A 25,357-nucleotide genomic window follows, 5' to 3' on the forward strand; every position below is an offset into this window, starting at 1 on the left:
TGGGGGCTGGCTCCCCCAACCCCAGGTGGCTCCTGAGGTGTCCCTTGGAGCTGGGCCCAAGCTGGGCCCTGCAGGCTGAGCCCCACCCCGGGGCCGTCCCCTGACCCCCTTCCCTCCCGAACCCACCCACACGCCGCGGCCGCCTGAGCGACTCGTGTCGGTGAGAACTTGGAGTGACACCCCCAGAATGTGGCGTCCACCTCACCAGACCCCGAGAGTGAGCCCTGAACGGCAAGGTTGACGTAACACAAGCTCCGGAGGAGCGCTCAGGCCTGGCTGGGCCACCCCGTGAGCCGGAGCCCGCCCCACTGCTCAGAGCCCGGGGACCTGGCCCACCGCAGCACTCCCGTCCGAGCACCCCTCAGATACCGACGCGCCCCACACCGCTCAGGGGTCACTCTGCTCCCGGAAGGTGGGGGGATGGATGCTGCTGGGGCTGAGGAGCCAGGCTGGGTGCTCCTTGCAGAGTCCTCCTCCTCCCCTTCACTTGTGCTCCCACCGTAAGCACTGAGAACAAAACGGAAAAGGCGTTTACATAGAAATAAACCCTGCGGCTGGCGCACCCCTGCTTGGACCAGGTCTTTATTTGAACCACACAAGCACTGACCCTCAGGCGCACAAAGGGCCCAGCTGAGGACAAAGCCACACACACACTGCAGCCGGCCCTGGGGGCCTCGAGGCTCCTGGAAGAGGCTCCCTACCTCCCTTCCCTCCTCTTTCCCTCCCGCCTCCTGTTTCCCCTCCCCCTCCCTCCCCTCCCCCTCCCTCCCCTGGCCCTCTCTCCCTCCCTCCCTTCCCCCCCTTCTTCTCCCTCCTCCCTCCCTCTCCCCTCCTTCTCTCCCTCCCTCCCTCCCTCCCTCCCTCCCTCCCTCTGTCCTTCATTTGCTCTGGAATCTTCCCTCCGGTGGCCAGCTCGGGTCTAAGCCCTGGGAAAGGAGAACCCCTGAGCGGAGTCATCTCAGCCTGTGCTAAAGGACCTCACAGAGGGGCGGCCGGTGGCCCTGGGGGCCTCTGAGCAGGTGACACCAAGAGCGGATGGTACAGACCAGCAGGAGCAGGGCCAGTGAGGCCTGGTCCAGCCACCCACGGCGGCACCACCCGCCCAGGTGACAGTCATGGGTTGGTGGTAAAGGGACCACCTCCGATGAGGGCTGCCTGGAGACCCTACCTACTGCCCAAGGTGCCCGGCCTCGCCTACTCTGCCTGGCCCTGGGGGCTGCACCCACCTGGACACACCCACAGCCCAAGGCCTGGGGGCTTCCGAGAGCCTGTTGGCAGTGGGGAATCCTTAGGCCTGGCCTGGGCACCAGGGAGGGTGGGCCGCAGGGAGGGGGGGCGTGAGGAGGGGGCCTCGGGGAACGGAAGCCACGGGTTGGGGGACACGCTCGCCGAGCCCCCACTCCCCCCCACACCTGGAAACCTGTCCTGGAGGCGAGCGTCCAGATCACATCCTCCAAAGGCTGGGTGCGAAGACCAGATGGGGCTTCCCCTCCTGCCCAGCTCTGTTCCCCAAAGGGTCAGCCCTGGAGTGGAGCTGAGCGAGTCCTTCCCATCCACCGCTGCAGCTCCCGCCAGGCCACCTGCCTGGGCCTCGGGGAGGCGGGGACAATGTAGGCCCCTTCCCACAGCCAGAGCTTCTGAACCTGGACCCACTGCTCCCAGCCTGGAGAACCCCCAGATCCATCCGAGGCCCCCACCGCCCACACCCCCCCAGGCAGCCCCCGAGCCCCGAAGGCCCAGCCACTCCGTCCGGGACCCACCCCACTCCACCTGCAGCCTGATCTGAGGCTCCCAGAGGGCAGAGGGGCCTCCGGGGCCTGTTCCGAACCAGGGCCTGGAAGGACCATCCCAAAGCTTGAGCACCAGGCACCAGGTGGGGGTGGGGGGGGGGGGCGAGGACACTGTTCCCTGCTGGACAGAACCAGGGAGAGGGGTAGGATTCACCCCGCGCCGTCCCACCTCCAAGAGCTCCCTCTTCCTTCCAGGGACTCCCCAGAGACAGGTGAGGCCCCTTCTTCCCCAGCCAAGGCCCCGAGCTCAGGCTCCTGGAGCTGGAGGGAGGAGCCAGCCAGGATTTGGCGCCTCCTCCTCCCAGCCACTGAAAACTCCTGCAGGCAGCCGGGGGCAGGCAGGCCACACCCTTCCTGCTGCCAGCTCAGGCCCGTCTCTGCCCCCCTCACCATGTCTGCCGCCCCCCGCCCCCACCCGTCCCACCTCTGCCTCCCTCTCCAGAGGGCGCTGGTATTTAGGGCCTGCCCCCCAACCCTGGGGGATCGCACCTGAGGTCCTGACGTAAGCCCGCCTACAAAGACCCTGCTCACAAGGCCACATGCAAGGTTTCGGGGCCAGGATGTGGTTGTCTTTGGGGGCGCCCCCAGCCCCCTGCAAGGGGACCCCTGTGGCACATGCATGGCTCCTAAGGACACGGGTAGGGAGGGGACACATGGCTGGAGGCTCGGGGTTTGAGGCAGACGGGATCAGACCGTACAAGGGGCCCTGCCAGAAGCCCAGGACTCCCAGACGGTATCGTTGGGGGTTTCAAAGGGAAGGTGAGGGTTAAACACAGACACAGAGAGAGAAAGGGTGGCCCTGCCGCAGACGGGTGCAAGGCAGACACCTGGGGGGCGGGGCCAGCTTCACACCAGAGCCACCAGGGCCTGCGGGCTCCAGCACTGACAGGTGCGGGCCGGAGGGGTCCCGGGCACCCACAGGTGTGGGCCGGAGGGGTCTGGGCGGGACAGCTTCATGAAGAGGCCATGTGTTTGGCCCTTGTTCCCACAGAAGGTCACGGTGCGATCCTTGGACACTTTCCCAGCCAGTGTGACGACGTCAGGTGCTGGGCAGGCTGTTTCTCACGGCCCAGACCCCCTCAAAATGTTTCACTTTGGCCAAGATCTGCAACATGGTGAGATGGTAAGGGGCTTACAGTTTGGCCTGAGAGATGTGAGTAGCCCCCACCCCATTCCGTGGGGCACTGGCCCTGCTGAGCCCGCATACTGTCTGTGGAGTGGGAACGGGGACGTGACCACATGGAGAACAGAGAATGCTCCGAGATCCACAGCGGTTTATTCTGCAAACATCACCCGGGGCAGCCCCCGCCAGGCCCTGGGGTGCTGAGCATGGGTGGGGCCCGGGAGACTGCTCAGAGACCACCCCCGGAGGGCCGGGTGGAGGGGCAGCCACCGGGCTCAGCCCAGGAATGACTGGGGAGCCCCTTCTCCAGCCGCGGTCCCCAGCCCCTGCCATCCTCTGGGGCCGGTGGCGGTGGTTGCTGGGAGACGGTTGCCAGGTCACACTGTTGCTTCCCTGTCCAGGCTCCAGGGATCTGGCGGGCTGCGCAGGTGAGAGGCGTCGGCGGCCAGCGGCCAGTGGGCTCAGCCCCGCCCCCCATGCCCTCCCTGCGGGTCCCCTCAGGACGCTGCCCAGGAGAGGAGGCGTTGGGGGAGGGGACTGGACAGGGAGTGGGTGGGGTGGGGCCAGGCTGAGCCTGCTCTGTGGAGACCACACTGGGGTCCTGGCCCCTGTGCCACTGTGCGAGCAGCTCAGGCCCACACAAAGCAGGGGAAGGGTGTGTGTGCTGCACTGGTGGGAGGGCTGGGCAGTCCTGGGGTGAATTCCATGGCCCGGACCGTGGACAGACGGCCGCTGGAGACCACAGGGCCTCCGTCCACAGCAGCAGCCTCTGGCCGGGAGGCACCAGCTCTTCCAGCAACGTCAACACCTTCTGAGGCCCCGAGTGGCCGAGCCTGGACTGGGGGTGGGGGGGACACTCGCAGGATGCCACACTCACGTGTGGGCACTGTGGGACGATCTCCTCAGGTTTAAATCCTGCCCTGGTACCGTCTCCTGCCAGCCTCTTCCTCACCAGGTAGAGAGTTTATTTTACAATGAGCCAAGGTCCTGAGGCTTCTGCTGGCCCCGCTGCCCTGGGTCTGCACGCAGCCTTTACACAGCATCTGGCTGAAGGGCTCCCCAGCACCCCAAGCCCCCGGCACTCAGCATCTCGGAGTGAGGCGCGCGCTTTCTGGATTTGGGATCGCGTCCCTCAGAGCCTCCAATGGGCACGTGCAAGATGGACGGCCGTGCGCAGCCCGCAGCTCGGGAGGCCTCAACCCGTCTGTGTTCAGGCTCCCTGGTAGCCACGCAGCACGGACAGCTGCCTAAGAACCCTTTCATTTCAGGCCAGGAGCGATGGCTCACACCTGTAATCCCAGCAGTTTGGGAGGCCAAGGTAGGTGGATCACGAGGTCAGGAGTTCAATACCACCCTGATCAATATGGTGAAACCCCGTCTCTACTAAAAAATACAAAAGATTAGCTGGGCACGGTGGCCCACGCCTGTAATTCCAGCTACTCGGGAGGCTGAGGCAGGAGAATCGCTTGAACCTGGGAGGCGGAGGCTGCGGCGAGCCGAGATCGCGCCACCGCACTGCAGCCTGGGGGACAGCGGAAACTTGGTCTCAAAAAAAAAAAATGCCACAACAAGGCCTTGGGGTCACGATGAACCAGCACCCGGCCGCCCCACCAGCCATTCCTTCTGCAGCCACCAGGCAGAGGCCACCTCCTGGGTGGGGTGCTGATCTCCACCGAAGCCTGACGCCTCGATCTGTTTTCTGACCGCCTTGCTGCTTCCAAACAGCGCCTGACGCGGCTGCTTCTGGAGCTTCCAACGCAGAAGTTCTCCGTGGTCTGGCCTGTGAAAGGGGCTTGTCCCCACACGCTGCCCTGTTCATGTCATCCCGGCACGAGTGACGTTTGGGGCGCGGCTGTCCCACCTCCCGGGGGGAGTGACGTTTGGGGTGACGCTGTCCCGTCTCCCGGGGGGAGTGATGTTTGGGGCGCGGCTGTCCCGTCTCCCTGGGACACTGGCACCCTCCCGTCTTCCTGAGTTGGTGATCACGTTGCTTTTCATGCAGGCTGGTTTTCCCGCCGGTCCTGAGCTGCCCCTGAGCTCTCTGCTCCCCCTTCCCCCCTACAACGTCATCACACAGCCCTGCGGCCCACTCGGTGTGTGACGGGTGCTGTCCTGATGTGAGTCACGTGTGGAAACTCCGTCTTCACAGCAACCCCGAGAGGCTGCTGCCCGCCGCGGCTGAGCCAAGGCCACAGCTGAGGCCTCTTTTCCCGGACTCCCCTTTCCTGCGAGGGTCTTCCAGACTTCCCTGAGGGACGTCTCCCCTGCCCTTTCCCACCTCCACACCTGCTAGGCCAGATACGGAATTCCTGGAATTCTGGGCTGGGAGCCTCCTGTGTCCCCAGGAAGGCTGGGGGGCTGCCGGTGGGCTTGGTGGGCACCCAGGGCGAGGCCAGGACCGGGATTCCTTCCTCCGGCTCCGTGCGTGTCCGGGGCCTCCCCCTTGCCTGGGCTGCACGGTGACCCTGCTGCGTCCCTCAGCTTCACACTCACAGCCCCACCCCCTGCCCCCCCTTTCTGGGCAGTTTCCTTGACTGAAATCCCAACCCCAGTGTTGATGTTTTCACCCCCGCCGCCCCTCCCGTATTCTCTATTCCTTTGCTAAAAGCACTAGGCTCTCTGGGGGTGCTGTCTGCCACCCGAGCACTTCCCATTTCCTCTTCCTCTGTGCGTGTGTGGGGGTGTCTGTGCCTGTGTAGGCATGTCTGTGTGTGTGTTGGTGTGTGTGCATGTGTAGATGTGTCTGTGTGTGTCTGTGTCTGCGTGGCTCTGTGTAGGAGTGTGTCTGTGCATGTGCAGATGTGTCTGAATGTCTGTGCATGTGTGTAGACGTGTCTGTGTGTGCGTAGGTGTGTCTGTGTGCATGTGTGTACAGATGTGTGTCAGTGCATGTGTGTAAACATGTCTCTATCTGCATGTGTGTAGATGTGTCTATGTCTCTGCATGTTTGTGTAGACATGTCTGTGTCTGTGTATCTGCATGTGTGTGGACGTATCTGTGTCTGTATGTCTCTGCATGTGTGCACGTGTAGACATGTCAGTGCATGTGTGCATGTGTAGACATGTCTGTGTGTGCATGTGTGTGTAGACATGTCTGTATGTCTGCATGTGTGCGTGTGTAGACGTGTCTGTGTCTGTGCATGTGTGTGTAGACGTGTCTGTGTGTTGGTGTATGTGTGTGCAGATGTGTCTGTGTCTGTATCTGCATGTGTGTAGACATGTCTGTCTCTGCATGTGTGCACGTGTAGACATGTCTGTGTGTGCATGTGTGATGTGTCTGTGTATCTGCATGTGTGTGTAGATGTGTGTGTCTGTGTGTGCATGTGCGCATGTGTAGACGTGTCTGTGTGTTGGTGCATGTGTGTGTAGATGTATCTGTGTGTATCTGCATGCATGTAGACGTGTATGTCTTTGCATGTGCGCACATGTAGACATGTCTGTGTTGGTGCACATGTGTAGACATGTCTGCATCTGCATGTGTGTGTCTACGTGTCTGCATGTGTGCATATGTAGACATGTGTGTCAGTGCCTGTGTGTGTAGACATGTCTATGTGTCTGCATGTGTGTAGATGTATCTATGTGTCCGTGAATGTGTGCATGTTTAGACGTCTGTGCATGTGTGCATGTGTAGACATGTCTATCAGTGCATGTGTGTGTAGACATGTCTGTGGTGTGTGATGTGTGTGTGCATGTGTGCATGTGCAGACACACGTGTAAGTAGTGTTTGTATCTGTGCATGTGTGTAGATGTGTGTAGGTATAGGTGTGTATAGGTGTGTCTGCCATGTTTGTGTGTCTGTGCATGTATGTGGACGTGTGTCTAGGTGTGTGTGTAGGTGTGTCTGTGCATGTGTGTAGATGTCTGTTTGTGTAAGGTGTGTAGGTGTGTCTGTGTGTCTGCATGCGTGTGTAGACATGTCTGTATGTAGGTATAGGTGTGGGTAGGGGTGTGTCTGCCCTTTGTGTCTGTTCAATGTGTGGACGTGCCTGTGTAATTAGGTGTGTGTGTAGGTGTGTCTGTGCGTTTGTGCATACATGTGTAGACATGCTTGTGACTAGTGTGTAAGGTTTGTGTGTAGGTATGTCTGTGTGTGCACGTGTGTGTAGACATGCCTGTGCGTGTGTAGAAATGTCTGTGTGTAAGGTGTGTGTGTAGGTGTGTCTGTGTGTGCATGTGTGTAGACATGTCTAAGTAGGTGTGTGGGTGTGTGCATGCATGTGTAGACGTGTCTGTGTGTGGAAGTAGGTGTGGGTGTGTCTGTGTGTACATGCGTGTGTAGACGTGTCTGCGTGGAAGGTGTGTGGATGTGTCTGTGTGTACGTGCGTGTGTAGACGTGTCTGTAAGGTGTGTGTAGCTCTGTGTGCATGTGTGTAGTGTGTAAGTAGGTGTGTGGGTATCTGTGTGTGTGCATGCGTGTGTAGACGTGTCTGTGTAAGGTGTGTACATGTCTGTGTGTGCATGTGTGTGTAGACGTGTCTGTGTGTGTCAGTAGGTGTGTGGGTGTGTGTCTGTGCATGCGTGTGTGTGTAGACGCACCTGTCACTCTGTTGCTCACACTTGGGAGCCCCTCTGATGACGCTGAGCCTGGCGGCCTGTTTAAGTACTTTAGGGGACCCCGTCCCCAGCAGGACCCTGGGTGCCGAGGTCTCCCTTTAATGCAGAGTCTCGCGCAGACACACGCCCGCCCCACGCCAGCACAGGTCCAGCCTCTTCCAACAAGTCCTCCTGTTCCGGGTGGCGAGAGTTCTCGGGGCTCCTGACTCCTTCCATTGTTGCCCAGCCCAGCCTAGGGAGATGGCATCGGGCTCTCCTGGCCAAAGGCGCAGGGCCCAGCCTGTGTGCCGCTCCTCCCCCAGGATGGGCCCTACTCAGCCAGATTACCGTGTGGACAGCTGCCTCAGTTTCCCCACCTTCCCCTGCATGTGGGCTCCCTCCTTGTCTCTTCCGCTCCTGTCACTTAGGCGGGGCAGGGAGGGGCAGACACAAAGGCCTCTGCAGGCCAGGTCGCTGCAGGGGTGGCCTTTGGAGCGCTCTGCTCCCAGCCTGAGCCTCGGGCCTCCCCCAGCCTTCCCCAGCCTTGAGCCTCCATGGCCTCTCCTGTCTCCTGGCCGAGTTCCTTCAAACCCTTGAAAGTCCTCACCTAGGCCAGGCGCAGTGGCTCAGGCCTGTAATCCCAGCACTTTGCGAGGCCAATGTGGGCAGATCACCTGACGTCGGGAGTTCGCGACTGGCCTGACCAGTGAAACTCCATCTCTATTCAAAGTACAAAATTAGCCTGGCGTGGTGGCAGGCACTTGTAATCCCAGCTACCTGGGAGGCTGAGGCAGGAGAATCACTTGAACCCGGGAAGTGGAGGTTGCAGTGAGCTGAGATTGCGCCATTACACTCTAGCCTGGGCAACAAGAGTGAAATTCTCGCTCAAAAACAAAAACAAAACGGAACTCATTACCTCCCAAGCAGCCCCAAGATAGGTTTGTTTGCTTGAGACAGAGGCAGAAGGATCTGTCAAGGAAGTGGCTGCAAATTCCTGAGATGTTCCTAAGATGCAACACGGGAAGGTGCTGCCTGGGACGGGGTCCCGGGGGTCCGGCCTGGGCCCCGGGGGCGGCCGCAGCAAACCCCTGACGGCAGGCACCAGGCAGCTGCACTCAGCCCACAGCTGGGCTCTGGGGTCAGCACTGGAAATAGGGGAGACTCTTGCTCAGGCCAGGGAGCCCTCCCACCCTCCATCTCCGGGCAGGCGCCCCACCCAACAGGCCTGACACTGCCCCTCCTTCCAGTTGGCACCCAGAGCGAGCTCAGCCACGCCTGAGGAGCAGCTCTGGCCAGGGAGGACTCGCCTGGCAGAGACAGGGCCCGGAGAGGGCCTCACCCCCACACGGCGCCAGGCCCCACAGCTGCCACGGAGACGGGGGCCAGCGCACGCAGAGGCTCGAGTCCACAGCCCCAGGAAGCGCCCTTCCCCACGCTGGGTGGGCCGGACTGCCTGCTCCATCCAAGCGCTGGGGCCTTGGGGAGATGGAAGGTCCCACAGGAGGGTCGGAACGGCATCTTCCCTGCAGGGCCCTTGCCCTGGTGCCCGCCAGCTAGTGGCCCGCAGCCACGCCTGGTTCATCCAGCACCGGGAACGGCCCACTCGGACCCGAGCCGGCTCCAAGAGGGGCACGCAGCGAAGGGTTCCACAGCGCCCAGCTCGAGTCTCAGGTGAACAGAGCAGCCCTGGGCGGCCGCCTTCTTTCCAAGGCCCTGGGACAGGCGGCCCATCCCCAGGGAAGTCAGTCTCATAGGGTGGGACCAGGACCCACGCACGGCCATGCCCCGCTGCTCCGAGAGGGGCCCGCTGTGGACACTGGCCCTGCAGGCACAGAGGGGAGACGCCGCGCCCCACGGCCCAGGTTCCGCCCAGCTGGTACCACCCCCACGGGCAGCCACGGGTGGCACTGCCCCTGCCTGTAGCCAGAAGGGCAACGTCCCTTGTCCCCTGCCTGGCGATGGCCCTCGGGTCACCCATGACGTCATCATGGCCATTGTGACCCCTGCCCTCCTGGGGCCCCCCTGCGGCCCCCCTGTGCCAAGTCCGCACCCAGCACAGGCCTCTCCGCCCAGTCCCTGCCCTGCGCCAGGCCGCTGCCCTGTTGGTGAGGAGGGTGGGGGCCCTCCCTGCCCCTGCTCCGAGCCCCACGCCCCCACCTGGACCCTACCGGCAGGAAGGCTGCGGCCCCTCCCCAGCTGTGAGCAGTCCCCAGGCTGTCCAGCCGCGTAGGAGCTTGGACCGAACTTGAGCCCCAGACAGGCCGGGGAGACTGTCCAGGCTTGTGACGAACAGGCTGGGATGGAACTGGCTGGCAGGGGTCCCGGCTCAGTGGACGGCTCCTGTAGCCACCCCTGTGGGACCCCACCCATTCACAGGCCCAGCCCATGAGAGGCCAATGGGGAGTGGCCAGGAAGAGGGACTCCCAAGTCAGCCAGGCCAGCCAGACCAAGATGCAGGCGGGCACTGTGGGCCAGACCTGGAGGAGGCAGGAAGAGCCTCTGCCACGCCCACAACCCCCGGGCTCCCTACCAGCTGCCCACCTGCAGACCCGGATGATGCTGAGGCCGCCGGGCCCCCAGCTGCCCTCCTGGAGCGGCTCCTGCTGGCGGGGGGGAAGCCATCGTCCCACGGCACCCAGCATGGGCCCTTCTTCTACATTGGAGGCAACAACGGGGCCTCAATGTGAGTACGGGCTGGCCGTGGTCCCGCTGAACGCCCACCGCCTGCTTCTGGGGCCCAGCCTGGCCTCCACTGGCCGCCCGCAGTCCCCGCCCCCTCGCCTGGGCCCCCCCCCCGTCACCTCTGCCCCCCACCCCACAGCATCAGCTCCTACTGCAAACGCAAGGGCTGGAAGCGCATTGAGGACAGCGGCCGGGAGGACTACATGCTGAAGTGGTGCGAGGTCCAGAGCCGGGGCAGCTACAGCAGCTTCCGGGAAGGTAGCGGCGGGGGCGCTGGGCGCCTGGGCAGGCAGCCGGCAGGGCCTCCTGGGCTGGAGCACGGGGCAGGTGGGAGGGGTGGGGACCGAGGCCCTGCACGCCCTCCACACACGCCCTGGCCTCTGCCCTCCAGGACAGCAGCTGTTGTACCAGCTTCCCAACAGTAAGCTCCTCACCACCAAGATCGGGCTGCTCAGCACCCTCCGGAGGCGGGCGCGGGCCATAAGCAAGGCCAGCAAGACGCCGGGCGGCCCCCAGGCCAGGTGAGTCTGCACCTGCCACCCCTGCCCCTGGCCCTGCCCTGTCCCTGGTCCCCTGTGATGCCCGCCTTACACCATGTCCAGCATCCACTTCCAGCTACAGCAATGCTGCTGTTTCCTCCGGGTACCTCTGTCCCCCCAGCCGCCTGCTTTCGTCAACACTCATGTGTCCGCCCACTCACCACCCACGCCCCATCCCCCAGTCCCCACCCGCTCCAAGCACCATGAGCAGCCCCTCAGCCAGGCCCTCTGTCCCCTGGGCTGCAGGCTGGGAAAGGATGCAGCAGTGGCCACCCTGGAGGACCTCCCGTGGACAAGCCCAGCACACCTTAGGCCACAGAGGTAGACACTCAGCCCCGCTGTAGGGGCCTTCAGACCACAGTTCAGGCCTAAACCCAGTGTTGACTGAAAAGGAGAAAGCAGGATGGGGGTCCCACGCAAGAGAAAATCAGGAGCTAGAACCAGGGCTCCATCCTGGTCAGGCAGAGACCCACGCAGACCCCCGTGCACGTGCGTGTGGTCCCAGCCACGAGGACATGCCGGGAGCTGGTGGCTCTCACGGCTGAGACGATGCCAGCCGGAAGAGCCACCAGGAAAGAAGCGGCCATGAGAGAGGGGCCAGGTGGGGTCGGCAGCCAGAGGCTGCAGCCAGCAGCACAGCCTGAGTGGGGGCCTGCAAAGGAGCAGGAAACTCCACACCCCAGGAGAAGGGCCGAGGGCTCCAGGTGCCACGGCCATGCTCCCTCCCGCCACAGGCCAGGCCTTAAACCTGGCACGCAGCCCGGGATGAAGGGACAGCACCTCCTCCCACCTCCCCACCCCCGCAGGGTCCTGAGAATGGAAGAATTTTTCCCAGAGACCTACCGTCTGGACGTCAAGGACGAGAGAGAAGCCTTCTTCACCCTGTTTGACGGTGAGGGGCTGCTGGCGGGACACCAGGCTGGCCCTGTGGGAGACAGGGTCAGCGCTGGACCAAGGCGGGAGCCTGGTGAGGGACGCGCTGGGCCTGGAAGGGCTGCGTGGGGCTGGCACGAGGCTCGGTGGTCAGGAAGGGGTCACGGCTGGGCCTGGTCTGAGTGAGGGCTGAGAAGTTGGAAAGGGGAGGGTCTGGCTTTCGTGGAGGTTGGATATGAGGGCACCGGGGCAAGGGCTGGAGCTTAGTCAAGGCCTGGACAGGAGCTGCGGCTAGGCGTGTGGTTAGCGCAGGGCCCAAGTTGGAGGAGACGGGCAGAAGCCGCAGCTGGGAGAGGACGTTCCTGGCCAGGCCTTAGAATGAGTAGGGCCGGGGGCGGGGCTTGGGTGGGGCGGGGCTGGGTGTGGGCGGGGTCAGGTGGGACGGGGCTTGCCTGTGGGCGGGCCCTGGGCGGGCCCAGGTGGGGCAGTGTTGGGTGTGGGCGGGGCGGGGTTGGTGTGGGGGGGCGGGGTGGGGTGGGGTTGGTGTGGGCGGGGTTGGTGTGGGCGGGGCGGGGGTGGGGCGGGGTTGGTGTGGGCGGGGCGGAGTGGGGCGGGGTTGGTGTGGACGGGCCCAGGCGGGGCGGGGTTGGGTGTGAGCGGGGGGGCGGGGCCAAGGACGGTGCTTGTATGTGGGCGGGCCCAGGCAGGGCGAGGTTGGGCGTGGGCGAGGCCAGGAGGGGCGGGATTGGGCGTGGGCGGGGCCAGGTGGGGCTGGGTTTTGGCGTGGGCGGGGCCGGGGTGGGCGGGGGGTGGGTGTGGGCGGAGCCATGCGGACGGGGCTTGTGTGGTTGGGGCAGGCGGGGCGGGGCAGGTGTGGGTGTGGGCGGGGCCGGGCGGGGCCGGGCGGGGCCGGGGCTCAGGCCGCGCTCTCTGCAGACACCCAGATGTGGATCTGCAAGCCCACGGCCTCCAACCAGGGCAAAGGCATCTTCCTACTCCAGAGCCAGGAGGAAGTCGCCGCCCTGCAGGCCAAGACCCAGAGCATCCAGGACGACCCCGTCTACAAGCTGCCGCTCCGGGGGCCTCAGGCGCGGGTGGTCCAGCGGTGCGGCGCAGATGCCCGGAGGGAGGGGTCTGGGCGGGCTGACCCGGGCCCCACTGTGCGGTCAGCAGGGCCGCTGAGGAGCCCTCGGCCGCGGAAAGCTGCAGCACCCCAGCCCCGGTGCCGACCACAGAGGGGAGGGGCCGCATCAGGCCGGGGCCACAGGCACAGGATCCAGGGTGGAGGGGCTGGTCAGTTTGACCCTCAGCTGGGACCTGCCCCCCTGTCCTGCAGTTGGCCTGGCCTTGGCCTCCTGGCTGCCGGCCCGCTGCTCCCCAGCCCGGCCAGCCAGCTGCAGCCTTCAGGTCTGTGGCCAAGCTGACCGCTCCTTCCCTGCTCCAGAAAGCCCCGTGGCTGCTCGAGGCTGAAGGTCTAGACCTGCCGACCTCACCCCTGGCCCGTAGAGCCTCGCTCTGACCACAGCTGCCGTCCGCCACCCCCAGCTTCCATGGGGTCCTCCCTGGGGTCCCTCCACCTGGCAGGCTCCCTCAGCCCAGCTCCCCCTGGAGTGCTCCTGTGCCTAGCGCACCCTGCCAACTGCCTAGCGCCCCGCCCCCCCAGCCGCCTGGCATACGCTTTCCCGTCCTCTCCAAAGCCACTTCATGCCCTCCTCCTCCAGGCAGCCCTCCAGTCTCCTACTGCTGTTACGCTCTGGGGCAGGGACCAGGGTGCCAGGCCCTTCCTCCCAACTCCCCTGACATGTTCAGGCCCAGAAATGCCCCGTTTCCCTGGAGGTCACGCCTGGGGCAGAGGCAGGTTGCTGAGGAAATGGCCCAGGCCAGGGATGGAGTTTGAGAGGACCCAGGCCAGGCCGCCCCGAGGCTCAGCCCAGCAGCCCTGATGTGGTGCCCCCAGGTACATCCAGAACCCGCTGCTGCTGGATGGGAGGAAGTTCGACGTTCGCTCCTACCTGCTGATCGCCTGTGCCACGCCCTACATGGTCTTCTTCGGCCACGGCTACACCCGCCTCACCCTCAGCCCCTACGACCCCCGTTCCAGCGACCTCAGCGGCCACCTGACCAACCAGGTAAGACCACAACCTGTGAGGGCCCTCCCTGCAGCCTTGAGATGAAGTTAGAGGAAGGTTCTCACCGAGAGGGGGTGCAGAGCAGGTGCGGCTGCAGACGGAGGCGGCCTGGGCTGCCCCCACCTGCAGTCAGCACTGCCTCTCACCTCCCTCTTCCAGCCGTGGCAGAAGAAGGGTGTGGCTGTGACCCCTTTAGCTGGTGAAAGGGCTCAGAGCCCTGCAGCCCCCAACCCGCAGCCTGGCTCCCAAGCGGCAGCTGAGTTTGCTGAGGATGAGGTGTGGGTGGGTGGGAACCAGGGGATCCTGAGCGGATGTCAGAGGAAGGCCCTGTGGGCAGAGGTCTCTGGGGAAGGGTCTTCATGGGAGAGTCCAGGGTATGCGCCTTATGTGAGGATCTGTGGGGTCTTCACGGCTGAGGGACATCTCAGCAGATGAAGGGGTTTGCGGGAGGGTCTTTGCAGGCAGGTTATGGTAGGGGCCGGGGGAGCAGGGTTAGGAGGAGGCCGTCTCAGGGGACCCCCATGAGGACAGGCCCTCTGGGTTGGGGGACGCTCTCTGGGGGACCCTGTGAGGACAGGCCCTCTGGGTTGGGGGACGCTCTCTTGGGGACCCTGTGAAGACAGGCCCTCTGGACACTCCGGGAGCCGGTGTCCAGGTACCCTGTGCCCCCAGTTCATGCAGAAGAAGAACCCCCTGTACATGCTGCTGAAGGAGGACACGGTGTGGAGCATGGAGCATCTCAACAGTCACATCAACGACACCTTCAGGAAGGCCCGGGGCCTCCCCAGGGACTGGGTCTTCACCACCCTCACGGTGCGTTCCAGCGCCTCCCACCAGGGTGCTGAGACTCCTCAGTCGGGGGTGGCTGGGTGGAGTGCATGGGGGCTGCTCTAAAGCACGCGCCTGACCTGACCCCGTGGAACAAAGCTCTTCCAGTGTCCCCGCCCACTTGGCTGGTAGCCCCTGTCCCCAGCAGCCAGCCAAGGCCAGGGGACGAGAAGCCCAGCTGGGGTTCGCCTCCAGGCAGCTACACTGCGCGGTCCAGTCCGGGACAGCCAGGTCTGCCTGCGAGGTCCCTCCCACCATGGATGGAGCTTCCGTCTCCCGGGCTTCTTTCATTCAGTGTGGTGTTTTCAGGGTTCATCCATGTCGCCCATGTATCATTCTCTTTTCTTTTTTCTTTTTGAGATGGAGTCTCCCTCCGCCTCCCAGGCTGGAGTGCAGTGGTCCTGGCACAGTCTCGAAAGTCAATTGACCCGAGCTGCCTGGGTTCACGTTTGGACCTCAAACGTTTGGACACAAACGTTCCGTTAGTGCGTGTGTCTGCCTTTATGCCAGTACCACCTGGTTTTGATCGCCATAGCTCTGTAGTGAGTCCTGAAATTGGGATGTATGAGGCTTTCCATGTTGTTCTTTTTCAAGATTGTTTTGGCTCTTCAGGGGTGCCTTACAAGTCCACATGAATTTCAGAATTGGCTTTTCCATTTCAGAGGGGCAGAGGCTCAAATAAATAAATAAAAATCCATTGAAAAAAAATTTTTTTTGAGACAGAGTCTCGCTCTGTCTCCCAGGCTGGAGTGCAGTGGTGTGATCTCGGCTCACTGTAACCTCACCTTCCAGGTTCAAGTGATTTTCCTGCTTCAGCTGCCAGAGAAGCTGGGATTACAGGCGTGCACCACCATGCCCAGCTAATTTTTGTATTTTTCGTAGAGACAGAGTTTCACAGTGTTGGCCAGGCTGGTCGCAAACTCCTGACCTCAGGTGATCTGCCCGCCTCAGCCTCTCGTTACAGTTGTGGGATTATAGTGATTCAATGTGATGCTTATTAAAATTCCAGTGAGCCACCGCGCCCAGCCTCACTGGAATTTTAATAAGCATCACATTGAATCTGTAGGTCACTTTGGGTAGTAGTGACATCTCAACAATATCTAGTCTTCCAATCCATGAATATAGGGAGTCTTTCCATTTTTCTAGGTCTTCAGTTTCTTTCAGTGATGTTTTAGGTACAAGTCTGTCACCTAGAGTAAATATTATTCCTAGCTATACTTTATTTTTTTGATACTTGTGAATAGAATTATTTTTTTAATTGCCTTTTTGGATTGTCCATTGCTAGTATATAAAAATAAAGCTGATTTTTGTGTGTTGGTCTTGTATCCTCCAACTTTGCCAAATTCACTTATGAGCTCTGTGTGTGTGCACATGCGTGCATGCGTGTGTGCGTGCGTGTGCATGTGTGCGTGCGTGTGCCTGTCCGTGCCTGTGTGTGTGCACATGTGTGTGTGCATGAGTGTGTGTGAGTGTGCATGTGTGTGCGTGTGTGTGCATGTGTGTGCGTGGGTGTGTGTGCATACTCAAGACTTGTATGTAAGGATCATGCCAACTGGGAACAGAGCCAGCTTTACCTCTTCCTTTCAAATCGATATGCCTGTTGTTTCTTTTCTTATGTACTGCCGGCTAGAGCTTCCAGAACAATGTTGATAGAAGTAGCAGAAGCAGCCGCCCTCCTCTGCGACCTGAGGAGGAAGGCTGTGGGTTTTCCGTGAATGCCCTGGTCCGACTGAGGATGCGCCCTTCTATTCCTAATTTGCCAAATGTTTTTGTTAATATTATAGGAGCATGTTGAATTTTGTTGTCTGCTTTTTCTGTGGCCCCTGAGATGCTCGTGTCTTCTCTTCCCTTCGTTCTGTTAATGTGCTGCATTGCGCTGATTAACTTTCATACGATAAATCCCACTTGACAATGGTACAGAACCATTTAAATACTGGATTTGGTTTGCTAGTATTTTGATGAGGATTTTTGTGTCTGTGCTCACAAGCAGTACCGGTCTGTGGCCTTCTTTTCTTGGAGGTCTTTGGTTCGGGTGTCAGGGTAATGCTGGCCTCACAACATGTGAGGATGCGTTCCTTCCTCTTTTATTTTTGGAGTCTCTGTGAAGGATCAGTGTTAATTCTTTGTTTGGAATAATTCACCAGTAAAGTCACCTGGGTTTTTCTTTGTGAGAAATTTTATTATTATTGCTAATACTACTGCAATCTTTATTTGTATTAGGTCCATCCAGATTTTTTTATCTTTAGTCTGGTTGGTTTTTCTAGGAATTTGTGCATTTCTTCTAGGCCAGCTAATTTGTTTAGTGTATACAGTATTCCCTAGTCTCGTTTTCATCAATATAAAGTCTTTTTCCCCTGATTTTGGTAATTTGATTCTTCTCTCCGTTTTTTGCAGTCTGTCTAAGGCTTTGTCAATTTTCTTGATCTTTTCGATGAAGCATCTCCCGGCGCCACCGGTTTTCTCTCCTCTTTTCTATCCCTGTCATTTCTACTCTAGTCTTTTATTATTTCCGCGTTTCTGCCTGCTTTGGGTTTAGTTTTCTCTTCTTTTTCTAATTTCTTTCTTTCTTTTTTTTTTTTTTTTTTTTTTGAGACGAAGTTTCGCTCGTTACCCAGGCTGGAGTGCAATGGCGCGATCTCGGCTCACCGCAACCTCCGCCTCCTGGGTTCAGGCAATTCTCCTGCCTCAGCCTCCAGAGTAGCTGGGATTACAGGCACGCACCACCACGCCCAGCTAATGTTTTGTATTTTTAGTAGAGACGGGGTTTCACCATGTTGACCAGGATGGTCTCGATCTCTTGACCTCGTGATCCACCCGCCTCGGCCTCCCAAAGTGCTGGGATTACAGGCTTGAGCCACCGCGCCCGGCCATTCTTTTTCTAATTTCTTAAGGTCAAAAGTCATGATTTCAGCTTTTCCTTCTTGCTTAGGGTAGGTGCTTAGTACTATAAATTTTCCTCTGAGAAATTTTTTTTTTTTTTTTTTTTTTTTTTTGAGACGGAGTTTTCTCTTGTCACCCAGGCTGGAATGTAACGACGCGATCTCGTCTCACTCCAACCGTACCTCCTGGGTTCAAGCAATTCTCCTGCCTCAGCCTCCCAAGCAGTTGGAATTACAGGTGCCTGCCACCACGCCTGGCTAATTTTTTTTTTTTTTTTTTTTTTTTGAGACAGAGTCTTGCTGTATCACCCAGGCTGGAGTGCAATGGCGTGATCTCGGCTCACTGCAGCCTCCGCCTCCCAGGTTCAAGCCACTCTCAAGGCAGGTGTCTGCCACCACACCTGGCGGAGTTTTGTATTTTTAGTAGAGATGGGGTTTCACCATGTTGGCCAGGCTTGTCTTGATCTCAGGTAATCCACCCGCCTCAGTCTCCCAAAGTGCTGGGATTATAGGCATGAGCCAAGACAGCCAGCCACAAAGTATTTTTAAATTTCCTTTGTGAGCTTTTCCTTGACCCACTGGTTGCTTAAGAGCATATTATTTCATTTCCACATATTTGTTAATTTTTCGTTTCTTTCTGTTTCTAATTTCATTCCATTGTGTCAGAGAACATACTTTATCATTTCCACCCTTTAAAAATTAACGAAAAATTATTGGAGCTGGTGTGGTGGCTCACACCTGTAATCCCAGTCACTCAAGAGGTTGAGATGGAAAGATTGCTTAACCCAGGAATTTGAGTCCAGTCTAGACAACACAGTGAAACCCCATCTCTAAAAAAACAACAAACAAACTTACTATTAATCAAGTAGATCATTAAAAAGCAAAACCAAAAAACACCTGAAACTTGTTGATGTCCAAGTGCAGGGTCTATCCTGGTTTAAATTCACGTGCACTTGATGGGCTTTTGGGTGGAGTGTTTTGTAGACATCTGTCAGGTCTATTTGGTTTAAATTCACGTGCACTTGAGAAGGATGTACCTCGGGCTTCTGGGCGGAGTGTCTCACTGTATTGCCCAGGCTGATCTCAGACTCCTGGGCTCAGGTGATCCGCCCGCCTCAGCCTCCCAAAGTGCTGGGACGACAGGTGTGAGCCACCGCGCCCGGCCCTCACACCTTTTAGTCCTCTCAAGTGGGATCTTCCAAGAAACTACCAGACATAAGAAAACAAACGGTTACGTCTTGAAAATAAATGAGGCCGATTCTGCTGTCTCCAGTTCTGGGGATACACGCTGTTGTTCTTTGAGGCCACCACTGAGCTGGGAAGCAGAGGATGAAACTAGAGCACGTTAAGATACTAGAGTTCCCTGTTCTTGCCCAGATTCCAGATTTTATGTATCCCGTTTGCTTTCCGTCTCGAATACTGAGCGAGCTGCTGGAGAGCAGAGCTTCCCTCACCCCTGTACCCCCAGTGCCTGATACTCGCTGGGAGCCCCGGGATTTGGCTCAATGAGCTCCCGGCTGCGAGGCTGTGATGCTGCGTGCAGACACGTGAGCAGGTGTGGCTGTGCGGGTGCGAGTCCAGATGGGTGTGGCTGCTGAGGCCGCAGCCACGATGCCTCCCTGCCCCCTGCAGAAGCGGATGCAGCAGATCATGGTCCACTGCTTCCTGGCCGCCAAGTCCAAGCTGGAGTGCAAGCTGGGTTACTTCGACCTCATCGGCTGTGACTTCCTGATTGATGACAACTTCAAGGTGCTGTCCTGGCAGTGGGGGCATGGCGGGGGCACGCTGGGGGCACAGTGGGGAGATGCAGGAGGCGGGGCGTGTGCACACCCTGACCACATGGGCAGCCCCAGGTGGACTCGGCTGTCAGCCCCCACCCCTGGGGCTGGGTGTGTCCACCAGGCTCCCCTCCTCTGCAGCTGGGATGGACCTGCACCCCTCCCAGGGTACTTGCTCAGGCCAGAGCCTCAGACCTTCAGAGCCTCGGTGGACAGACAGGGGAGTGAGGCTGCAGAAAAGGAAGTGGCCTCCCAGGGCCCCCTCGCTGAGTGAGGACAGGGCCTCTGCCTCCTGCAGTCCCCGTGGGCTCGTGGCAGGTGGGGGTGAATGGGGGAGGGAGCCGAGTGGTGTCTGGTGCAGGTGTGGCTGCTGGAGATGAATTCCAACCCCGCCCTGCACACCAACTGCGAGGTCCTGAAGGAGGTCATCCCAGGTGTGGTCATGGAGACTCTGGGTGAGCCTCAAAGCCCCCACCCCACGCCCCTACGCCTGCCCGGCCGCCCTATTCCCAAGCTCAGACCCCACAGCCGGGGCTCTCCCACATCCCCAGGGCCTGCGTGGCAGCGCCGCCCCCCCCACAACCTTCCCCACACCTCAGCCCCCTTGGACCCCACCCCTCCCCCTCCCCGCCCCTTCCTGCTCCTCCCCCTCCTCCAGGCTCTGCCCCCACTTACCTTCTCTCTCCCACCACGCCAGACCTGGCACTGGAGACCTTCCAGAAGAGCCTGCGCGGCCAGAAGATGCTGCCCCTGAGGACCCAGCGTCGCTTCGTGCTCCTGCACACGGGGGAGGCCGAGCAGCGGCTGCGTCCCGGGGCCCCGAGCGGCCTCCCCAGCCGGCCCCCCCGCGCCCCCCGCCAGGCCGAGTCCTCCCAGCCGCCCACACCGCACGCCCCAGCCCGGCCGGGTGCCCACAGACCCACGCCCCCTCACTCGGCCCCATGGCAGCCCCGGCCACCCAGCCCAGGCCCCGGCCCCGACGACGCCCACCACCGGGAGCCCCAGGCCCCAGGCACTGAGCAGCTGGGCAGGGGCGACAGGGACCTGGTGCAAGAGCCTTCCCCAGGGACAGCCCAGGAGGAGCACAAGCAGCCTGGGAACACAAGACCCTAGGGGGGTGGGTCACCCGGCTGGCATGGACCCCACCCCACCATGCCACCCCTGCCACACTAAAGGCTACTTTGTTACAAACACGGTCTCTGCACCATCCTGTTGCTTTGGCACCACCAAGCCTGTGCCCCAGGGTCACCTCCACCATGCCAGCCAAGTCCTGGGGGGGCCGTGCTGAGGGAGGGGGTCCCCACAGCTGGGCTGTGTCCCTAGGGGGGGCCGTGCTGAGGGAGGGGATCCCCACAGCTGGGTTGTGTCCCGGGGGAGCATGCTGAGGGAGAGGGTCACCACAGCTGGACTGTGTCCCACCGGGGCTGTGCTGAAAGGGGGGAGTCCCCACAGCTGGGCTGTGTCCCGGGGGGGCCATGCTGAAGGAGAGGAGTCCCCACAGCTGGGCTGTGTCCCAGGGGGACCGTGCTGAAAGAGAGGAGTCCCCACAGCTGGGCTGGGCTCCCGCCCATCACCCTGTGCCCCTGAGCACCTGGACCCGACTCAGCCCTGCAACCCCACAGCCCCACGGCCTGGCCTGCCACCCGCCACTGCCTGGTGTCCCCAGGAAGGGTCTATACCCCATAAGCCCCTCTGAACCCTCTGGAGGTCCAAAGGAGGACCCCCTTGAGCCCAGGATTGCTGCCCTGGGCACCCACAGGGCTCGTCCCAGCCCACCGGGCACAGAACCTTCCTGGGCCCCCAGCTCCACGAGCTCCCAGCCCTCCTGCAGCTGGCCCAGGACTCAGCCAGGGCTGAGGGGCACAGGGCGGCTGCCCCCACAGGAGGTCCTCCAGAGGCTATGCTGAGCCCACGCTGGCCCAGCTCTGGTCAGTCCTGCATGGCCGCTGACGGTTCCGTTCCCCATGGGCCTGGGGGTCTCCAGCAAGAGCTCTGATGGTCCAGCTGCATCCACACTCGCCAGACCCTGCCCTGACCCCGTCACGGCCCCACCCCCTCAGCCACCTCCCACCAGAGAGCTAGAGCATGTAGGCCTCTTCCCCATGGCTGGCTCAAGGCCTCTGTGCCCAAGTCAAGACCTGAGGACGAGGGGTCCTGCCCCAGGCCCGCCACCTGCAGCCCCGCCCCCAACGCTCCACAGGCCACGGCCGAGCAGACCCTGCCTTGGCCCCCGGTCCACCGTGAGCTCCTTCCCAAGATGCAGTGGCTGGCACCTCTAGAGGGCAGCGCGGCAGGCAGGGCACAGCCAGGGCGCCCAGGAGAGGGCACAGCGGGACAGAGGGAACGGGGCCCAGAGAGGCCAAAGGAGGCCCCGGGTCTCAGAGCCAGTAAGGAGCCGCCCCAAGCCAGGGCCGCCCCCCCGACCCAGCACAATCCTGCCGCTGAGGCCGCAGCGTGGGGGTCCCTGTGACATGCTGGGAACACACCTGTCACTGAGGTGGCAGCCCAGGGCCCCAGTCCCCTCCTGGCAGGTCTGCTGGACCCTCTGGGGGGCCAAGGGCAGCAGCGGCCTAATCTGCAGCCCACCAAGGCCTGGGAGGGGTGAAGCAGGAGGGGCCTCCAGGGAGTGGGAACCGTGGGTGCCTGAGCATCTGACATTCAACTGAAGTGGCAGCCAGGGCCACAGTAAAGGCGTCAGGACCCCTCGGGGACAAGAGGCGCTCAGGGAGCGTCAGAGGGGCTTCCCAGAGACGGCGCCAGCTGGAGCCTGGGACCCAAGGTAGAGGCCCCCCGCGCCCTCCCGTGCCCACTCTCCCCCTCCCTTCCATGGGTGAGTCCTGGGGTCCTGCTGCCTGCCAGGAAGGGGACTCGAGGGGAAGGTGAGGGGGTCAAGCTGCCTCCCACTTGGACACAGGCACAGCCACACACACGCCATCCCTGCAGCCTCCCCCGTGCTGTCCGGCCAGCAGCCGGGCCCTGGGGTCCGCTGAGGGTCCGAGGGCGGCCATGTGTCTTTCTGCTAAAGACGGATGATCCCTGAGGACTCCAGGCTTGCACGTCCATTGGGCCCCTTCCGGCCCCTCCCGCCCCCCTCCACCGTGTGTCTTTAGGAGGGACCAGGACAATCCCGGGCCTGAATCACCAACTCCAGAAAGCCCTCAATTCCTGGAGCTTTCAGGGAAGACGAGCTTTGTGGGAGGCAGCTGTCTGCCTCCTCCCTGAGGCCAGGCACCCCATCTCCCCTGAGGGTCACTGGCCAGAGGAGCAAGGCCCCTCCCGTCCTGCCCGGACGTCCTCAGGGCTCAGCCCAGCACCAGGAGGGGACCTGAATCATGAAGCAGAGACCCACGCAGCTGGGGTGGCTGGGGGCCACCCCCGGCCCTCAAGGACCCCCCACCTGTCCTAGGCTGGGCTGCAAAGGGGTGTCTGGCTGTGGACACTGCCATAGGTCAAAGACCCCCGCCACAGGGGTCTCTGTCAGCTTGGGGCGTCCCGCATGACCAAGTCCAGATCTCAGTGGAAGGCGGGGAGGGGGCTCTTCCAGCAGGGAGGGGTGGGGCAGGAGGAAGGGGACGCAGGGCTGCCGCGGAAGCGCTTCTGAGAACAGGATTAGGGTTGTGCGCTGAAAAGTCCGGCAGGGGAGGTGGGGCGGCTGCGGTTTTCCGGAGCAGGTGGAGGCAGCCCTGAGGCTGCAGGTCCCGCTTCCAGGGGGAGCAGAGAGGGGGGCCCCCCCAGGAAGCCGAGACGACTGCGCCGCAGGTGGGAGGGGCGGTGGCTGAGCCTCACAGGGGCGACCCCAGCCCGACTCAGCTCCCCCTCCCCCCCAGCCCGCCTCGGCCCCCCCTCCCCCCCCAGCCCGGCTCGGCCCCCCCCATACCCCCAGCCCGTCTCGGCCGCCCTACCCCCCCAGCCCGGGTCGGCCCCCCTCCCCCCTCCCACCAGCCGGGCTCGACCCCCACCCCCACCCCCACCCCCACCCCCACCCCAGGCCCCTGGAGGCCCTGACAGGGGGAGGGTCGAGCTCCAGGAGAACCGCGGGCAGGGCCGGGAGGGGAGGAGACCCCAGACCCCGCCAGGAGCCCGCGGAATCCCCCGCCCGCCGCCCCCGCGCTGACGTCTCGGCGCCGTGGCCCACGCGAGGCCGCCCAAGAGGAGTTTCCGCGCTGAGTCACCCCCGCGGGAGGAAGGTGCGGGACAGCCCCGGGTCGGTCCGGTGGGGCATGCAGGGAGCGCACCAAACCCGGTACCCAGCCCCGAGCCCAGTGCCAGTACCTAGCCCAGTACCCAGTTCCTAACCCAGTACCTAGCTTCAAGCCCAGGACCGAGCCCAGGACCCAGTACGCTGCCAGCATGTAAGGCTGTTGGGCCCCACATGGTTGTGGGGTGTCCCTTATGCTGTGCTGAGGTGCAGGATCCGAGAAGTAAACGGACAGGACACTGAAGAACTGGTGAAGAGCATCTGGACTCGGGGCAGGGGGGTGGGTGCACACCACCTGTGAGCAGAGATCAGTGACGGCCCCCAAATGCCCCAGAGCATCTGTATTTATTAGGTACAAGCAGGGGACAGGGCCGTGAGTGAGGTCATCATCTGTAGGCTCAGTAACAGGGCATCCATAATCATGAGTCACAAGCGAGGGGCCACCCCATTGTGTCACCTGGGCAGAGAGGTGGGCCGTGCGCAGTAGGGGGCCGTGCTGTGTGCGGTAGTAGAGGGTCGTGTACAGAAAAGGGGTCCATCCCCATTAGGTCACCGAGGCAAGGAGGTGGGCTGTGTGCAGCAGGTGTCGTGCGCGACACTTCTTATCGGGAGCTGGAGGCTTCAGAGGGTTTCCAATAGAAGGATGCTGTAAGCCAGTGCAGTGGGGGCTGACAGACGTGCGCTCTTCTCTAAGATATTTATGGGAGGATGATTTGAGCTAGCACAGAAGCGAGAAAAGACTGACAGGGTGTCCGGCCGCCGTGACTGGTCACACCTGAGGGTTCTTCTCCCTCCGTTACTTCCAGGATCTCAGGCCTGAGGCCGACTTTCCACAGGAACTGGATGCAAGGTGCTACAGCTCCTTTCTCAGGAGGAGAGGCTCCTGCTCCAAGCCTGCCGTACAGCGTGTGCCCTTTCAGGCGGGGCCGCCGCCGCCTGGGTCTTTGGTCCTCGTCCTGGTCTGGCTGTTTTCCCATGTACTGCTTCTGCTCTGGGACTGCTCTGGGCATTCCTCCTACTACAGACGACGATATGGTTATATAGGAGGATTCTATAAGTCAGCACTAAATGTGTCGGTACGGCTGTGATCACAATACTTGTATGATTATATAGAAAGATTATATAGAACTCAGAAGATATAAGTATTAAGTAAGATTATATAAACTAGATATATGTAAGCAGTAAGTTACACTTCAAGCACTAATTCTGTGAACTAATATATAATTATATATGAAGGATTACATAAAGGAAACAGCTGAGCAGTAACACTGTAAGATATTCTTCGGGCACTGGTTGTGCCTGGGGTCTGGACAGTTCTCCTTCCTCGGTGCCCATGGGGGGGTGTCACCCACGCTGGCACAGAAGGGCTGGGTCCTGCTCACGCCGTGGCCCCGCCTGTTCCCAGGGCTGCCGCCTTCCCGTGTCCCTGTGCAACCCCTGGGCTCTCCACACTCCTGGTCCCCTGTGGGGAGCTGCCTACACCCCCTCTGCCCCATCCGCCCAAGGGGAGCTGAGCTGGGGGCCAGGTGTGCGGTGCCTCCAGGGCGCTGTTGAGAGCCTGCACCGGCCTGCCCGCCACTCCCTGGCAGCTGAGCGAGCTGGTATCAGATCTCACCGGGAGCGGGAGGCTGGGCGGCAAGGGTGGTGTGCTGAGGAGCGAGGTCTGGCCTGGAGACTGGGCCCCGCCACTGGCAGGTGCTTGATGTGAGTCTGGGCTCTGGGTACCCGGGGACCGGCAGGCTGTGTGGCCAGAAACCAGAGTCCCCAGGGGCACCAGCGCAGAGCGCCCTCCTGGTGAAGCCACTGAGTCTCTGTCCCTGAGGAGCGCTGGCCCGGGACTGGAATGACCCCACGTGGGCCCCCACCCCCACCCACCAGGAGTTCCCAGCATGGCCCTGGCTACCCTCCCTTTGCTCCCTGTGGAGGGGACCACGCCAGGCGTGGACACGGTGCCCCACAGCCCAGCCCGGAGCACCCGGTCCTCCCCTGGCACCCAGCATTCATC

The 25,357-nt window shown here is 61.4% G+C and overlaps 1 protein-coding gene across 1 annotated transcript; it reads left to right on the forward strand.

Annotated features, from left to right (window-relative positions):
* Positions 1-4,950: 4,950 nt before the first annotated feature.
* Positions 4,951-20,328, forward strand: TTLL10 (tubulin tyrosine ligase like 10). The gene is made up of 13 exons (XM_039474203.2): positions 4,951-5,030; positions 8,694-9,117; positions 9,823-10,129; positions 10,268-10,386; positions 10,520-10,649; positions 10,914-10,988; positions 11,474-11,559; positions 12,477-12,645; positions 13,498-13,669; positions 14,342-14,482; positions 19,009-19,125; positions 19,516-19,609; positions 19,852-20,328. Exons 3-13 carry the CDS (start codon positions 9,843-9,845, stop codon positions 20,265-20,267), a joined length of 1,806 nt encoding a protein of 601 aa, XP_039330137.2. The 5' UTR covers positions 4,951-5,030; positions 8,694-9,117; positions 9,823-9,842; the 3' UTR covers positions 20,268-20,328.
* The last annotated feature ends 5,029 nt before the right edge of the window (positions 20,329-25,357 follow it).

The sequence above is a fragment of the Saimiri boliviensis genome, chromosome 11, assembly GCF_048565385.1.
Source record: "Saimiri boliviensis isolate mSaiBol1 chromosome 11, mSaiBol1.pri, whole genome shotgun sequence".
In the NCBI taxonomy this organism is placed as follows: Eukaryota; Metazoa; Chordata; class Mammalia; order Primates; family Cebidae; genus Saimiri; species Saimiri boliviensis.

Bases quoted from the DNA above. Each gene is read 5' to 3' on its own strand.
- TTLL10 (XM_039474203.2), top strand. From the start codon at position 9,843: ATGGGGAGTGGCCAGGAAGAGGGACTCCCAAGTCAGCCAGGCCAGCCA. The intron at 10,989-11,473 runs GTAGACACTCAG...CCACCCCCGCAG, and splicing joins GCACACCTTAGGCCACAGAG to GGTCCTGAGAATGGAAGAAT. The intron at 12,646-13,497 runs GTGCGGCGCAGA...TGGTGCCCCCAG, and splicing joins CAGGCGCGGGTGGTCCAGCG to GTACATCCAGAACCCGCTGC.